Source organism: Amphibalanus amphitrite, unplaced genomic scaffold, assembly GCF_019059575.1.
Source record: "Amphibalanus amphitrite isolate SeventyFive unplaced genomic scaffold, NRLGWU_Aamphi_draft 000973F_arrow, whole genome shotgun sequence".
Taxonomy (NCBI): domain Eukaryota; kingdom Metazoa; phylum Arthropoda; class Thecostraca; order Balanomorpha; family Balanidae; genus Amphibalanus; species Amphibalanus amphitrite.
Genome location: NW_024882467.1, coordinates 129,892 through 147,220, shown reverse-complemented (window position 1 = coordinate 147,220; position 17,329 = coordinate 129,892). Strand labels below are relative to the sequence as shown.

Sequence of the window (17,329 nt, the reverse complement as noted above, 5' to 3'; positions counted from 1 at the left end):
AGCTAGGCGTGACATGAATCACTCGCGAGAGAATAAACGGTCGTTCGCTAGTACTGGGAAATCACTTTATAACACGTCATCAGGCGCCTCATGACGACTGGAAATTCAGCTGTTTGTTACCATGCCACAAGTCTACTGGAACACATCGCGTGAGGGAAGGTCTCGCACGTTTTTCCAGCCCAGTTACATTCCAGACTGTGACGGCCAAGGCATTCCGCAATGCGGCTCGGTGTTGCAGAGCTACAGATCCATTTGCTCTGTTGTTTATTGTTGCAGCCCTGCACACTGGCCTTTGACCGACGTCTGGATGATGCAGACACGATTCTAGCGTTTCGTCGCGCTTCCGGTGCCTGAGGAAACATAAGATGACGTTTATATGTATGCTACGCAAGCCGTAGCAATATGGCCGAAGACCCTGCTGATTTCTGTCCGATTTTCGATCATATGACGATTCCTGACGTCACGCCCGAATTCTGGCATTCAATCTAGCCCTTTTACCGTCCATTTTTAACATGTGTCTCTTGACGCTAACTTCAGACGTCTGGGGTTGAACGTCTATTACTCTATTTACTCTCGATCTTAACCTACAACCAATGAGTTCTGATCTCTGACCTCTGACCTCTGACCCCTGGGCCCTGACCTTTGACCATTGACTTCTGAGCCTGACCCCTAGCCCCTGACCCCTGACCTCTGACCCTGACCTCCCCCAACCTCCGTCAGGTCATCTTTGGGCCGATGTTCAGTGGCAAGACGACGGAGCTGATCCGGCGACTGAAGAGGTACCAAGTGGCCAACCACCGCTGTCTCATCATCAAATACGCCAACGACAACCGGTTAGTGACGACGTACTGATGCCTTGGCGTCTTGTCTGCTGCATTTAACTAACTTATGTTTTCATCCCGAGAAGTCTTATTTGTAGTCTCTGAACTAGAAAGATTGAGACTTTACTAAGAGAGCAAGGATATTTAACCGTGGAGAAGCACCGAGCCGTAAGTTTATTTCGCTTTGACTGTGCACATTTTCCGACAATTGCCCTCAATGATCTGCACTTTTCACCGATCTATTGGTGAAAGTTAGCACTCAAGCCGGCATACGCTAAGGTACGCTGAACGCTCTATCAGCTATTCCCGAGTCACCAGTTTCAGACGTCAGTTTCCAATAGCGGCTGGGTCGGTGTTTCGCCATTTCTGATGTACCTACGCGATATGACAGCAGAAGAGATCGATCTAAAAACACGTTCGAAAACGGTTGTTTGGTGCGAGTCGCGCCAAACCAGAAAAGCGTGTCACGAATGGTCCGGACTTTTGTACGGGGCCGCTGATCGTCGTCGGGGCGTTTCTCATTAATATCTTACGCTCGATTCGATGGTTCTTCTAGCTATTTTGGCAAATTCTTATCGTCTGGTGTGTCCTCAGACTATGTGTAGCGATGCTTCTGAGAAGGAGAAGATGGCGCTCTTCAGATATCCTGCCCTCGGTGAACTAATTAGCACCTAGCGAGTGAGGAATGCGCTAGGTCCTGGAGGGTGGGGCCGCCGGCTCTTCGCAGCACGATAGGATCCAAAATTAAATCGGTGGACCGGTCTCTGGCGTAGCGGGCGGCCGACGGGTCTGTGGTGATGGGTAAGAATTGCTGTTTGTTTGGCACCCGAGACCAGCCACCCATCCGTCCTACCCCTGGGTCTAAAACTGTATGAAGAGCAAATAAATATCGTAGATATCAACGTCTGGCAGCCAAGTTATGCTTACATAATGTAATTGATATATTTTTTGCTATTGATTACTAATTTATCTGTGCTCAGACGACGGCATTTCTGGATTTTGTCTGCCTGTTTACTTTTCTCCCGCGTAGTGCCTGTATTGTGTTACCGATGGCTTCATGTAAGTCGCGGCATGTCCTTTTATCGTATGTTTGTCTATGGTATACAAGTTGACTATCATTAGCGAATTCGTTAGTCAGATAGCAGTGGCCTTTTTGTTGTTTTTGTTGTTAGGGGCAGCCCTGTCTCCCATTCCACGTCAAGAACAGATGACTATTCTGAGTCTGACCACGGATCACATAACGGATCGGCAACTCCCCCCGCGACCTGTATCCCCTGCCACCTGGTGGGCATTTAGGTGAACTATCTTCACTAAGGACGCGGCCGGCCTCGTGCGTGTTGAGGGCGTCGTGTCGGAGCTAATTAAGTGATTTTTCTGCGGAACGTGGTTTCTCAGCTAGCTCAGAAGATATCTATGGTATAAATGAGAATGGCAAGAATCGTTAGAGACAGGTTAAGTATTTGAGATTGTATCCTTTGTCATGAAAATCGTTGTTTTCATACCCACGTGGGCGACCTAGCGCCCATCGCGAAATTGGTAATTTTCCGATCGTTGTCATCTCTTACATATATTTCATGAGTATATTTTTGATAAATATTCATCTGACGATTAAATTAAACCTGTAACTTTCACAAATATACTTGCATAAAGTATAAACCCACGCCGGGACGGTACACGGTACCAACCGCGCCGGGCCGAGAGTGTATGAAACCACCGCCCCCCCCCCCCCAAACTCGGCTTCTGGGCCACGTAGCCACACGGGGTAAGCGACATTCCAAAAAGCGTAAAAACTAATGGCGGATATACTTAGGTCATTTTTAGGTCAGGTCAAAGGTCAGGTCACTAGAGGTCATTAAAGACAAATTTTGTTTATTTCAACAACTTTCGAAACACCCGACGCATAACTTGGGAACCAATAGAACTACAGCGCCGCGGAAAAGCGCATTCGATAGCTCTTTCACAGGTCTTTCTGAGTTTTATTCTTAGATTTGACCTCAGGTCAACGGTTTAGCCTCCAGAGGGCAAAAACTCCAAAAATAGCCGTGTTTACGAAAGACGTTTTTTTCGGTAATAACTTTTGCCTCAAACGAGCCACGACATTACTTTTGCCAGCATCGTGTTCCTCTCGTCGAGACGCGTCGAATGAACTATAGATTGACCTTGAAAGGTCATTTTGAAAATTTTACGTCAGGTCGAGGTCATGACCTGACCGGAAAAGGTCATGCTGCATATCAGTCGATCCGTATCGTCGAGCACGAGCTGAACACATCTGACGTGTTTTCACCGCTCTAGCACGTCTCTATCAAAAGTTATAGTAAAAAATCTGTTGGTGAAGTGGTGACCGTTTTCATGTCACTGTTTACATGTAACCCGATGTTTGAGGGTGTTAAGAATGACCCGCCCAGACCAAATGAGACGACTTTCAATTTTCTATTATTGACTTATCATTAGTATTATATATCATTATATATAGAGATAGAGAGAGTATTGAGTATTGAGTATGAGCCAATATACAGGCAATATACATAATATAGGGTGTAAAATGACCTGACCTGGCTCTTAGCCACAGATATCTTGAGATGTAACACGTGGCTAAACCAGCCTTGGGGCCAAAGCTATAGTCACTGTTTAGCGGCACGCTGCTACCCAGTACCTCACATCATCAGGTATGGGTGCCTCCGTTCCTATGGAAACGTAAGCAAACTTTACAATGTTACCAACGTCTTTATGGAAACCGGCTAAGTTTCGATACCTTGTAGCGGCGGGGAGAGTCGTATCGTGAAACAGGGGCCGAGATCCACCTATAGTCACGTTAATGGCCAGCTCGTTGGATTTGCTCCGATGTTATCTACTCCAACTGGTAGCCGGTGACCGTCTAGATAGGAACAGGGGACGAACTCGTACTATGGGCAGACGGCAGACTTGTAAACGATTCAAAAAAATTCAATCAATTCAATCACGACTCACTTGATGAAATGACCGATTCAATCATAACTCAATCAAACAGTCTGATTTTCCAAGCGATTCAATCACGACTCATGGACCTTGTGATTCAACTCAATCACGACTCATCCCATTATCAGTGATTCAGGGAATGACTCAACTCATGATTTAACTCAACGCGATTCAATCAAGATGTTATATAAAATTTATACATATGTGATATCAATTCAAGACATTTTTGGAAACTGATACCAAACAGATACCAACCAAATACACTAAGAAAATACCAAAAATCATAGAAAAGTACTGAATCTATACTGAACTCAACAAAGCTGTAGATATTTATATAAATACTGTGTAAAGATGATAATTTAAGTACAGAAAAGACAAGCTCTGTTACAAATGAAGCTACCAGAGGACTTATAAAAATTCATTTATCTGCTTGGCGCTTGCAAAAGGAAACATGCAAAATTGCACAGGACACTACCACATATTATCAAATATCAGCATCATCGAAAAGGACCAAAATTTGCAAATCAATTGTGATACCCAAACTAAAATAGCTGGTGATCAGCCATTAAAAAAATATTGATGGATACTTTATGAAGCAGTGGTAAAGCCGGTAAAGCATTACACAGGACTAGACATTTTCGGCGTGCTACAAGTTTTCTTTACTATCAAGAATACGGAATATCGACACATACGAAGCTATTCAATAGTTACATAATATAAACTGAATGCTCTCACGATAAAACTACCTCAACCATCCATATCTTCAATGACAAAATAACAATTCCAAGCCCAACCCACGACACCAAACTTCATACGCGGCGGAGCTGAGTTGCAAGTTGTAAAGGCCTGGCTACCAGGACGCGTTTTCTGCGTGCGTTTTTTGTTTTTGCTTTTGCGAGTTTGCGTGATTTGCATAATACGGTTCTAGAAAGGAACGATATTATGTTTTGTTTTTGTTATATATAAAAACTTTAAGTATTAACTTATCATAAAAGGTTTTATTAATGTTTATATAATATACGCAAAACATGCAAGCTCGCAAAAAACGCACGCAGAACACGCATAGTGTAGTCAGGCCTTTAGTACTGAAGTACGCATGGCGCCAAGTGGGCAGCCATCTTTAATTTAGCAGCAGAACCATGGATTACTTTGAACTATATAAAATACATAGTTTATATTTTTAGATTCAATTAAGCATATTTATGCATGCGTGTAAAACAGTTTTTTATCCTGTCCAATTCATTAAAGAAAAATATCCAACAGTAGAAATCTAAATTGGTTTGGTAATATGCAATGTATTTAGCCCAGCACTAGGTAGTTGCAGCGTATATTGACGCAGCTGTGACATAAAAGCGTATTTTGCGTGGTTTGCATGTGGCAAATATTGCGAGCAGTCTGGCAAATCTCTTAATCCGAATTTAGCATCGAATGCAAAACTGTTAGCGGTCCTCAAAACTAGAAGGTGAAGAACACCAAACGGATAAAAATTGTTTGTTGAGCTATGAAAACAATTGTTTTTGGGTGATGGTGGAGGTGATGGGAAGGTGGTTGCTTTTAATACCTAGTAGGGTATGTATCTACTTTTTGCCATTGTATCTTTACTTTTGTGTAATTGGGAGCCACCACGGCAATATGTGACAGATCCATCAACGCTCATAAGCCAAGGTATTCCAATTATTTACGTTGATAGGTAAACGCTGATTCTGCTGGGAAATGTAAAGTGAGTGAGAAGACCATGGGTTAGATCAAGCAATTTATGACCCTTAGCCCAAAATCAAATCAGTAACTAAGGTTACCAAATTATAATGTAAACATGCGTTGTGTATTCATCAATATGTTTTGCTTGCTCACAAATGTCCTGATGAAACAGGGTATTGAAAATATAAAGATTAACATGATATCTAAAACATGTGTGTTGAGCAATGTGCGCCTGCTTACTGCTACTGTTAACTTGATTACCATACTGATTTTAGGGCACTGGAAAGAAACTTTACATTCTTTTTTTCATCTTCATGCACTGACATTTATGTATAATTTTGTGTTTACAGTTTGATTAAAAACTTAAAACAAAATTTTTATTTTTTTTCAATAATGATAGCCGTGCACATTTATAATACTGACAAAATACCTAAAAATTTTGCAGTGCATTGTGTGTGACTATGATACTAATCCACATATATTTCTACATAATATAGTACTAGATATGGTCATAACTTCAATTTCCAGCACATGGTGATTGAATCATTTTGTTAATTCAATCAACTTGAATCGATGAGTTGCCGATTCAATCACTTGCAGTTGCCATGTGTGACCGATTCAATCAGGATTCATATGGTGACAAGAGGTGATTCAACCGACTCAATCACAGTGAGTCGGCATTTTCAAGCGATTCATGAGAATCGATTCAATCAGAGTTGAATCGCTTACAAGTCTGGCAGACGGATGAGGAAAGGTCTTCGTGCACGGCCAAAAACGACGTTAAAGTTGCGAGGACGTGTTTCTTGCTCAAACAACTGAAGCATAACTAGAAACATTTGGATCATTATGCATGCTCCAGCTGATTAGGGAATAAAGTATGTTAACCCTCGCACCGACGGGGGGCGGATATCCGCCCCCCCCCCTGAGGTTTTTCGCGAATAGCGGGAAAACCGCGGCGCGTAGCGCCGCGAAATTTAGTATGACTATAACCTCATCAATTTTACACATGGTGTGCAAGTTTGAACCTCCTACCTTTTAAGGTCAGGTCACCAGGTCACTTTGAATGACCCAACCTCAAGTCACTTTTTTGCAACTTTGTCACCGTGCCAGAGCTACAGTAGATGTCGGAGGCCTTTGAAAGTCGCAGGATATTATTAGGTCATTAGTAGCTACAATGTGTATATCTCGGAATTTTGATATCGGTGACCTAAGGTCAGGTCAATTTCGCGACCTCCCCATTATAAGTCAATGGGGGGAAAATCAACTCCCTGTTTTTACCACTTAAACGGGTCGGAATGGCCCCATATACCATACATGACTTCATATACGATCAAACTTCACTACCTTGAGGTCTGTTTTGCTGTTGGGCAGCTGTGAGGTCATGTGACGTCACCAAAGGTCACCAAAGGTTTTTGGCCAATAACTCCGTACAGGAACAAGATACAGACGCGTGGATGGTCTCATTGTGTTCAGCTCGTCAAGACGCATCGAATGATATACATGATGACCTCGAGGTCACGTGACCTGAGGTCAACCTTTGACCTTGACCTTTCGAGGTCAACATATATATCATTCGATGCGGATTGACGAGAGGATCACGATGCTGCCCTTAGTTTGTTCCTATCTGGACTAATTCGAAAGTTATTCGAGAAAAACTCTCCATATCTAGCGCCGCCATTTTGACTTTTTCGACCCCTGTGACGTCATCTTTGACCCGACCTGAAAATGACCTTAGTAAAAATTGTAGATCTTGGCCGTGCGTATCCGATGCCGTTTACCGCTTGTCGCTATCTTGCTTCGTTCTCGAGATCTCAGGGGGGCGGTCATCCGCCCCCCCCCCCCCGTCGGTGCGAAGTTGGCGCAGACCCCCGTCGGTGCGCGGGTTAACATTTCCATGCTATGGTAACATTCCAGCTGTTAGAGAGACTCTGTAATTTAATCCGTTCACAACCTTTGTTTGTTTTTGTTTTGTTGGGTTAGGCCCTTTCGGTCCATTGAGACCATTGCAGAGCCGGAAGGATTATAGGAATTGGGGGAAACATTGGTCTGGACAGGCACCCTAGAGAGTCACCGGGGCTGAGCCCGTCCGAATGGACAGGCCGACCAGCCCCCCAAGCACTCTCTGCACCCGGCTCCGGGTGTGCTCCCTTGAGAGCAGTGGTGCGCTTCAAGGGAGCAGCCCGCATGAGATAAAGTTGCCTGTCCAGCCCGGATCGAGAGTAGCTGCGTGGAGAAGAAGGATTTGAACTTGATCTGAACATCCTGAGGATGGAAACGACGGACGGGTGTTGCGTTCACACCCGTTTCCCCGTGCCTTTTAACACTGGTTGCGGCGGGCGGCCGGCTCCCCTCCTTAGTGAAGATATCCGCGCCGCTAGATGGCAGCCCGCTCCGCGGGTACACCGATAACAATGGGAAGCGGGGAGAGTTGCCGATCCGTTAGGTGATCCGTGGTCTGACGATGAACCACAGATCACTGACCTCTTGACCTCCGCCCTCTATCTCTCTTTCTCCTCTGTCCTCTCTCCCACACTATCGTCACCATCGATGAAACATCGATATTTGACATACCGCAATTCGCCAGACACTGAACACACTGTTTGCTCTACTTATATTTATATTTAGTAGCGTTAGCTGGCTGGCCACCGCTGGCTTTGAAGGCGGTTTGGTTCATGTGTCCTCCTGTTACCATGACAACCCGATTTCACTTTCCACCAGGTACGCCGACAAGGACATTTCGACTCACGACCGTCAGACGCTGGCTGCCGTATCGGCCACCAAATTGGAACCGCTCAAGTCCATCGCGGCGTCCAGCTACTCTGTGATCGGCATCGACGAGGGCCAGTTCGTAAGTTACCCGATTAAGCCGTGATAGTGGTATTGATTGTGAATTCAGGCATGCATAGACCGATCTGCATAGGTACGAGTATACAGAGGTCTATGAGGCATGAAATATGGAATCGTATGGATCAAGGATTATGCGCTTTTTTATTTTGCTGATTGACAGCTCAAGTGTCTCTGAGCTAATGTGTATCGATCTTTACCTTTTCTCCGCACTCGTGAATGTTTCTCAGTTTGCCCTGTTTGTTCATCTCCAGTTTTTTTTTTTTGCTGCTTAATTGGCATTTGTCGTTGATTTTCCACTTTACGACGTGTATAAATGTGCCCATTTTCATTAGCTTCTGCATGACGCCGAATGATCCTGTCAGTCAACGTGCCCTCACAGCAGTCCAACAAACAAACTCACTTACCCCTCTCTTGCCCCTTACCCCTCGTGACCGGTAGTTCCCCGATTGCGTGCCGTTCGCTGAGGAGCTGGCTAACCTGGGTAAGATCGTCATAGTAGCGGCCCTGGACGCCACATTTCAGAGGCAGGTGAGGCACGACACGGACGCAGAGCTTGTAACAGCTAGTACTTGTTAGCTGGTACTGGGTACTTTAACTTGTAATCGTTATAAGCCACGAGTGAATCAATGAGCTTTTGCATTTTTTCGATCGTTCATGGAAAATATCCTAGACTGATTATGATAATGAGACACCTAAGATTGCAAGTTAAAACACGTTGAGCGGGAGCCACATAAGTCATACATTGCTCTCGTAGTCTCCAAGAAAACCCGTTTTAATTATCGTTCAAAAAGGAGACACGTCGCGTCTCAGTTGTGCTGCCTGAGGTCCGATAGCTCTACGTAACCACTACCGTGGCGCAGGACAACCTCATGCCTTCCTTTACATGACCGTTACATAATATACTGCCACTGAATTCATGCCTCCGCAATTACATAAATTAACCAAGCTGTCCGGTTTATTCGGCCCACAGGCTTTCGGTGACATCCTCTCGCTCGTCCCGATAGCCGAGAATGTGGTAAAGCTGAACGCCGTCTGTATGGAATGCTTCAGGACGGCGAGCTACACAAAGAGAAAGGGCTCCGAACAGCAGGTAGGAGCGCGCTGGACGGAGGGGGGAGGGGTGGCTTGGGGAAGTGTGGGGGCTTGGTGTGTGGGAGAGTGGTTTTGTTTGGTGGTGTCATGGTTTGAGACTTGAGATGGGTGTGCGATGCTATTGTGCGAGGATATGTCTGAATTACATTGGGGTGCTGGGGATTCGACGTACATCAACACACTTCCCCACGTAGTTTGTATCATGGACTGGCGCATCGCAGTTCTCACCTAATACTGAATGCAGTGCATGTAAGGGTCGATAACTGTTAATAATGCATCTCTCTTCTATCCTAAAAGCGGCTGGATTTGCGGTGGCCTGGTGAGTTTTAGAGTGATTGGCGCCGGCATGGGTCCACAGTGGGGTGATTAGCACAACTTCAAGGACGGATGATGATTAGCTCGAGTTATCGTATCAAAACACCGCCGTCTTCCACTTACGGGTGTAGCTAGTGCGAGCTCACCATGTCATAAGTTGTTGCTGTCTTACCGAAACACTTCACTTATCAGTGAGTTTGCTCTATTTACCTAGAATAGGTAGTCGCTCGCCGGAGCAAAATCCTATCACCCACTTCTCCTATCAGCTCCGGTCTAAGAGTCGCCTCTTCAGTATGCGATAGACGTCGCTTCTCAGGCTTAGGACCGGTGTGGAAAAGTTCATCTCCCCCTCGGTTCAGTTATGACCGTTTGCCCCCCCCCCCCCTCCTCCAGGTGGAAGTGATAGGTGGAACGGATAAATATCTCGCCGTCTGCCGCAAGTGCTACTTCGGATCATCGCCGCTAAACGGCAACGGCGCTAGTGTCGCTCCGGAAATTATCAGCCCCGTGAAGAAAGCCCTGTTCAATGGAGCCTCGTGACCTGAGTGACCTTGACCCTAGACGTGGCGACTTTACCTCTTCTATTGTCGGATCTTTTCACTCGCTTATCGAGAAGTTGGGTATATAAGCCCAAACCATCATCAAAGTTTGGTATATTCTGCGGAACAAACCAAGTCCTCCATGAAACGTTCAACTGCCGCAGTGACTTCTTGCTCGTCGTTCTTTGCATTACAGTGCTCATAGACTACTACATATCTGGACTGGACACGAAATTTCGCCGATTACCATAAGGGTACCAATGGAGTTTTATGTGTTAAATTTGATTGCCTTTCATAATGGATATATTATAATGAGCAGGTCGCATATTTGATCCCATCCCATGGTTATAACCGCGTGAACTTCGCCCTGCTTACTGATGCTCATTTGGCAGCTTAGAGGTCAGTGGAGAGAGTGCTGCGCGTGCTACGTGATGGTCTGCTATTAGTCATCATTTTGTCGCTTCTGCCATCTTCGTTGACAAGGAAACTCGCAGATAGTGGTTGCTTGTTTATGATATTCGCACATCACAATGAATCGTAATACAATGAATGCAAGCCACAATTATCACAGAAATTGATCACAATGATACACTATTGGAACTGTGACGCTCCTGCGATGTCACTCTTCCAGCTCCAGAAACTCACAGGACAAAACACGGAGAACTGGCGGCGGGCGTATATACGTTTGACCCGGGTCGCGCTGAGCCATACTGTGCCGGCGCACAAATGTAACGTACATACTGGCCACTAGATGGCACTGTGAGTCAGCGCCTGAAGGCATACTGTGCCGGTGCACAAAGGTAACTTAAATATCGGCCACTAGATAACGCTGTCAGTCAGCGCCTGCAGATGCAGTGGAGCCGAGCTGGTCCTAAGTCTTCTTACTCCCACTTAACTTGCGGCGCTTCTGGTCTTCCCTAGAGCATCTCTCCTTACTGGTACTGGCGCCGGGGTCTGTGGAACGCTTCCATTTTCCGTGTAGACGGCTGTTGGCGTCCTTGACCATGTTGCTGGCGAACAAATTGAATAGGGAGCCTGCCATACGCGATACTACAGTTGCAAGACAGTGGCCTCCTTCACAGCTGATGTCTGAGACAGTCACGTTCTCGGCCGATGTGATGACTTCACTCACCACATTCACGAAGACTGCTCGCGGCAGGTTGCTGCCGAACAGACGCTGCCTGCTGCTCTGCTCTTTGACGAGAGTCCTCCAAACACAGCAGATTCTGGAAGCGATGTCGATTGCAGTGGAAGTGGGTCGTATCAGCTTCCCTTCCTACGCCTATGCGTTCCTACGCCTATGCAAAACATCAATTCCATTGATAAACATACCTACCTGAAGCCCACGGGCAGGTGCTCCTTTTTTAGTTTCTGACAGAGATCAGCAAGGTTTTGTATCTGGTCGTCAGCGAAGAATGCCTGTGTCCGGTTTTAGGCCTCTTGTTCCTGTCGGAGTCGTCGTGCCGATGGGTCTGCAAACTTCGTCGGACGAGGTGTTGAGCGGCCTGTTACGAGTTCCACAAACGGCACAGCATCTTTCTTCAGAAGTCGCCGTTTCCGATCCTTGCCGCGTCTGTTAGCACCCAAACGAAAATCATGAGGACGGAAATGCTTTTCGCATATGCCACAGTTGACCCCGTTCAGGTTTTCCACGTTCCGTCCAATGGCTTCAGCCCATTTTCTCTTGCTTGCTTTATTTAGGGGGGATCGAAAAACGCTAAATCGTGGGGTAAGCTTATTGTTTTCCCTGTCCCATATCGTCGGCTTGTGTCCTGAACGACAGTTAGCAACTGCACAATATCTTGGCATTGTTGAACAGCTTCCATACTGCATACAACCACAAGTTATGAATTCATTGTGTTGTGGAACGATTGTACAGAAAGGGGAAATCACCAAAAAAATAATATTACAAATATCCACATTAAACCAACTTGGTATTGTGATGTATAAACTACAATTCCGACAAAGCTCAACGAAAACAATATGTTGAAATTTGGAATGTTTGAGATTCTATAAGTAAAATACTCATTATTGCAGCACGTGATAAATGCAATTAACATCCGTCATCCACCGCCTGCAGTACCCTTATTATGGAGCGAGCGAAGCGAGCGTAGTCTTTCCTTAGATTAACGGAAATTTCTGAGTATGAGCGGCCGGCCGGCCGGCCGGCCGGCCGGCCGTGGTCACGCTTTTGCGAGGCTTATATCTCAGCAACCACTTGACCGATTTACACGCGGTAATTTTTGTAGGGTAGCTTCATTCCTTCTACCAAGTATTGGACTATTCCCGATGCATGTGGGTGACCCCTTATGCACGTGCCACGTGCAAAACGAAGAGGTGTCACTTTTGTAATTGTTGCAATATCTCGGTAACTACTTGGCCGATTGCGCTGAAAGTTGGCATGTAGCTAGGCACCCACTAGGCAATGCATGTCCATGTGCCAGAGTTGGGGTGCTGCTGCACGTGCGCACGTGCAGGGGTCGATTTCAGATCTCGAGAACGGCTGGACCGATGGCGCTCAAATTTGGTACATGGTTAGGGACCGGTTAGTAGGGTGCAGTGCAAAAGTCAGTTGGGACCCATTTTGCACGTGCGCACGTGCAGGGTGCCGCTTCCAGATCTCGAGAACGGCTGGGCCGATTGTGCTCAAATTTGGCACATCGCTAGAGACCGGTTAGTAGGGTGCCGTGCACAAGTCAGCTGGAGGTACCCCTTCGAAATTTCGCACGTGCAAGGCTCACCCTCTCGCTCGCTCCGTTAGTCGCCCCAAAAGGCGTTATACTGGTGGTAGTCGGCCGAAATTCGTGTCCAGTCCAGATATGTAGTAGTCTCTGCAGTGCTTTAAACTGGGACCGATTTCATTTGTTCGTATGTGTGTGGGCTTGGGGTCTCCTGTGTTTTAATCGTGTCGCTTCTAAAACGATTAAATGCGTTTCGGTCTATCACGTTGTAGCTAATCTATGCGGACTTGTCTCGACATTTTCGTTTGTGGTCATTAGCTTAGCATGCATTTTAAGCTGCATTAAGTTTTCGGCTATCACCGATCGTCATTTTGCTATACCAAGTACAAATATTAGCATGCATCCTCTACTGTAATGTTTTCAGTGACATAGCCTTGTCTAATGAACGCTCATCGGTGTCCTCTTCTCTTGGCATTATTGGAGGCTCAAGTTTTACGCGCGGTGCTTATTTTCTCTGTCTCAGACCGGGTGCTGTTATCTGTACCTTTTTCTGGTTTTGTAAGGCGTTTGTGTCGCCCGGAATGTCTATTGCTGAATACATTCCTGTTTTATTGAACGGAAATATGAAGTTAATTCAGCGGGTCGAAGTGCTAGGTTAGGCATAGGTGTAGTCGTGAGTCATGGACTACTCTATATCGTGATACAGAAGACTATGCTGTAGTTTTCCTCGAAAACCATGTTGTTCCACAAGAAGGTGTTAGAAACATCAGTGCATACAAACCCCGATAAATTAGACGCGCAGAGGGTCACGGCTTCAAGAACACAAATGCATATAAAAGAAATCATCAAAATAAAACAAACAAGTGACCTGATGGACGATATATTGAGACATGACACCCCATGTGACGTCACAGCGCCCAAACCAGTGACGTATGATGACGTCACGCTTGCGTAAAACACGAAACGCTCACTCGACGATTAGAGCCGGCCCACAATAGGGAACCCTACCTGCACAGAAGGCGAACGCAATTTGTGATCATGATTGATACTGACGCAATGAAAAAAAATCAGGCAGCGGCAGCTTACAAATGCAACAAACCTACTCCGGTACATAATATTTGGTGACATTTCACAGCAATTTACACACAAAAACGACTCTGTCTTACCTTGCAGAGTCGACTTGGCTGCCTGGCGTACCAACTAAGTACTTAGTGTAACCGCCACCCTGAAACCAATGGCTTGTGTACGATTCATAGTGCAAGTGTGATCTAGAAACTGCCAACCCACGTGTCAAACGCTCGTCAACTAGCAGTCATAAGGTTCAAGTACACAACACTCTAAACCAGCTTTACTGCAGCAATGCCATTGCAGATGCAAAATCCCGAAATCCGCCAATATTTGTAAGGCACCAACATCTCACATCCGCCTTAACTCGTCACACGGTAGGGCTCGCGTCGCGCCTCGATAAAAACAGCACACTTGTACATCGTTGTGGAATGCATACCAGGCTCTGCAGACTTGCCGTACTCTATCTATTGGATACATCGATTGTCAAATAATAGTGGTATGGAGGTCGCATCAGCAAAGGGAGCTAAAAAGGACCGATAGCTAGATGATAATGTGAGCAGAGAATCCCACTGCATCACCCATGTCATAGAAAAATGAGCACAATCCCACAGCTAGCGCACAAACGGCGCGAAACACGCCGTTTCGCGCGGTAAGACACGGGTAAAACGCGGGCGCGCGCGCTTTCCTCTGAGATTACATATAGGCCACACATGGCAGTCACACATCCATGATGACACTCAGCACTGCCTGACATGACACAGGTGTCCCGCTATATTTCGGACAATCGCCTGTCACTTTCAAGACAAAGGCTCGTCAAATTGATCACTTGAAGCACTCGACGAAGCTCGGCTAGCAATACTTTGGTCCAAGTTGCCAAACTGAGCCAATTCAACTGGCTGCATATTCAAACCCCGGTCAAAATGTAATGTTCTCGGCCTCGCTCGCCGCAAGCTGGCCACTCGCTTTGTCACGCGACAATTATAAAGACAAAAGGAAAGCACACAGACTCGGCGCCAGCGCTGCACCATCGGCGAGCTAAGGGTCCATAGTCACGTCACCACTCGCCACTCCACCGCCAGCTGCCGGTTTCGGTCCTATGACGTCACCAGAACGCGGTCCCTCGGAATCCTTCACTTTACCCGTTTGAATCCATAAGCCGCCGCCATCTTGGGGCGTCTCAGTATAGGTGGCGCCACCGGTCGCGGCCGGTTCAGTAAAGGTGGCGCCACCGTCGGCGGCCAGGTCCGTTCGGGACGCCCGCCGGACGATATTGGCGGCATCTTCGACTACGACGCCGCTCTCCTGGACGATATCGATGAGCCGTTGTCGGACGCGGGCGCCCACCTCGTCCGACTGGGCGCCCTGAGCCTCGCGGCCGTCCGGCGACCTGTTAAAGGGGCAAGGGAGGTCAGGGCGGGTTGGGTCGGGGTGGGAATGAAGATTCATTCCATAGTTATGTTGAGGCCAGCACGGAGGCACATGGTCACAGGAAGTAAAAAAATACACCTTGCATTCTACTACAAAACAACTCGGATGAACACCTGAATCTCCATCACGAAAAAGGAATTCCAAATCAAGAACTAACATAGCAATGATTCGATACTCCCGGGCCGGATCAGCTCTCGAGATAACCATAATTAATAATTTTGACCATAAGAAAACATGGCATTGCCATAACAGATAGTATTGCCAAAACACCGCTCACGCGATCCGATACATTTTTCCTCCTGTCAATTACGCACAGTACATGCACAAACACACACACAAACCCTTCTCCTCCCTACCCGCTCTCCTCACTTTTCTCTGGCATCGCTCTCCAGCAGCGCCCCAATGAGCGACATGCCCGGCTGTGATCCGACCAGCATCGGACCGCGCTCCTCCCTGACGGCGCTGTCGGGGGTCCGCCCGCCGCGTCCCCCGCCCCGCCGGCCCGCGCCGCGGCGCCGCGGTGAGGGCGACTGACTGGGCGAGCCGCCCGGTGCCGGGCTGCGCCGCCACGGCGGAACGGCCGACGGGTCCGGCTCCTGGCGATGAGGGAGGAGTTGTTAGAGGACAATCGTGAGACTCGCGAGAGTGCGAGCTTTTAGTGAGTCCTAGTTTGACGTGTGTTGATTTTCTTTTGCTTGGGGCGCCCTTACTTCTCTTTATGGTCATCGTCACATATAAATTTTTATTGTCAATTCTAGATAATGTTACATCCATATTGGCTATAGAGCCTTACATAATAGATGGTCTATTAGAGCGGCATTTATCTTATAGATACTCCAGTATTACCAGCTTATCTGATCATTGATCATTGATCTTTTTCTCATTGCCTTCCTAAAATTCACCAAACACCCTCCCCAGTCCCCGCCCGCTCCCGCCCCTCCCTGTCACCACCTACCAGGGTCCAGTCGTACTGGTCACAGTAGTACCGGCTGAAGATGGGTTCATCGCGGACCTCCTGAGCCGCCGACCACACGTGAGCCAGCAGGCGCGGGAACCGTGACGTCCAGTAGCGGACAAATTCCTCAGGGATTGTGCCCAGCGCCCGGCGCGCCTCTTCGTTCAGCTCACGGTAGTGGTTCCGCTGTGTGAGAAAGGGAGGGTGAGCGCCCGGGTGAGTTGAGCTGGGGGTGGTTTCGCTGTTGAGTGACAGGGAAGGGAAGAGTAGGCGCGTTTGGCTCATAGTAAGGGACAGCTCTCCAAGGGAGAATGGTAACTTCCCAGCAGGTGTCATGGCCCGTTACGGTCAACTGTTACCTCGATACTCGATGCTAATTAGCTCGAAGAGAGAAATGCTAATAAGATAATTAGCATATCACTCTCTCTCTCTCTCTCTCTCTCTCTCTCTCTCTCTCTCTCTCTCTCTCTCTCTCTCTCTCTCTCTCTCTCTCTCTCTCTCTCTCTCTCTCCCTCTCTCCTAATGTTTAACTTCTTAGCGATTTACGTTTTAACGAAAAGCGACTAACGATTTTTACGACGATTCTACAATAACGATTTACGAAAGGACTGCCTGCATTTATATTCTCAAAAAGGGCATTGTTGGACTCAGAAAAGTGTACCTCACCACACAAGTCATGAGCCCGTGGCGTATACTTTTCCAAAATTCGTTGCTTGACAACCCTAATGCTCAAATTAAACCAAGACATCATTCAACTCTGATAGTAAGCATGCACTCGGCTACCATGACTCATTGAGTGTTCATATTTTATTGTGTATTATATGTCAACGATGTTCATGCATAAGACAACGGAAGGGGCAGCTAGTGCAACAGAGAGCTCAAAGGCCACTGCAAATGTTTATCGCTCGGTCTGTCGGTCACGGGACCGGG

At 47.0% G+C, this 17,329-nt stretch overlaps 2 protein-coding genes across 6 annotated transcripts in view; one reads left to right on the top strand and one right to left on the bottom strand.

The window, feature by feature from the left end:
• The window catches only part of LOC122368754 (thymidine kinase, cytosolic-like), a 30,558-nt gene extending 16,988 nt beyond the window's left edge, over positions 1-13,570 (top strand). The window contains exons 2-7 of one of the 2 annotated variants that reach the window (XM_043342974.1): positions 721-833; positions 8,193-8,322; positions 8,760-8,849; positions 9,292-9,411; positions 10,122-10,460; positions 13,102-13,570. In XM_043342974.1, the coding sequence (XP_043198909.1) occupies positions 721-833; positions 8,193-8,322; positions 8,760-8,849; positions 9,292-9,411; positions 10,122-10,268 (600 nt within the window). In that variant the 3' untranslated portion in view covers positions 10,269-10,460; positions 13,102-13,570. Of the gene's footprint in view, positions 1-720; positions 834-8,192; positions 8,323-8,759; positions 8,850-9,291; positions 9,412-9,710; positions 9,733-10,121; positions 10,548-13,101 lie in introns of those variants that run through there. The other variant, XM_043342975.1, reaches the window with a different exon arrangement.
• A 247-nt stretch (positions 13,571-13,817) lies between these two features.
• LOC122368748 (serine/threonine-protein kinase/endoribonuclease IRE1-like) overlaps positions 13,818-17,329 on the bottom strand; it is a 43,573-nt gene continuing 40,061 nt past the window's right edge. For all 4 annotated transcript variants that reach the window (XM_043342966.1, XM_043342968.1, XM_043342965.1 and 1 more), the window contains exons 19-21: positions 16,400-16,585; positions 15,814-16,040; positions 13,818-15,403 (exon numbers count right to left, since the gene is read on the bottom strand). In XM_043342966.1, the coding sequence (XP_043198901.1) occupies positions 15,052-15,403; positions 15,814-16,040; positions 16,400-16,585 (765 nt within the window). In that variant the 3' untranslated portion in view covers positions 13,818-15,051. The remainder of the gene's footprint in view (positions 15,404-15,813; positions 16,041-16,399; positions 16,586-17,329) is intronic.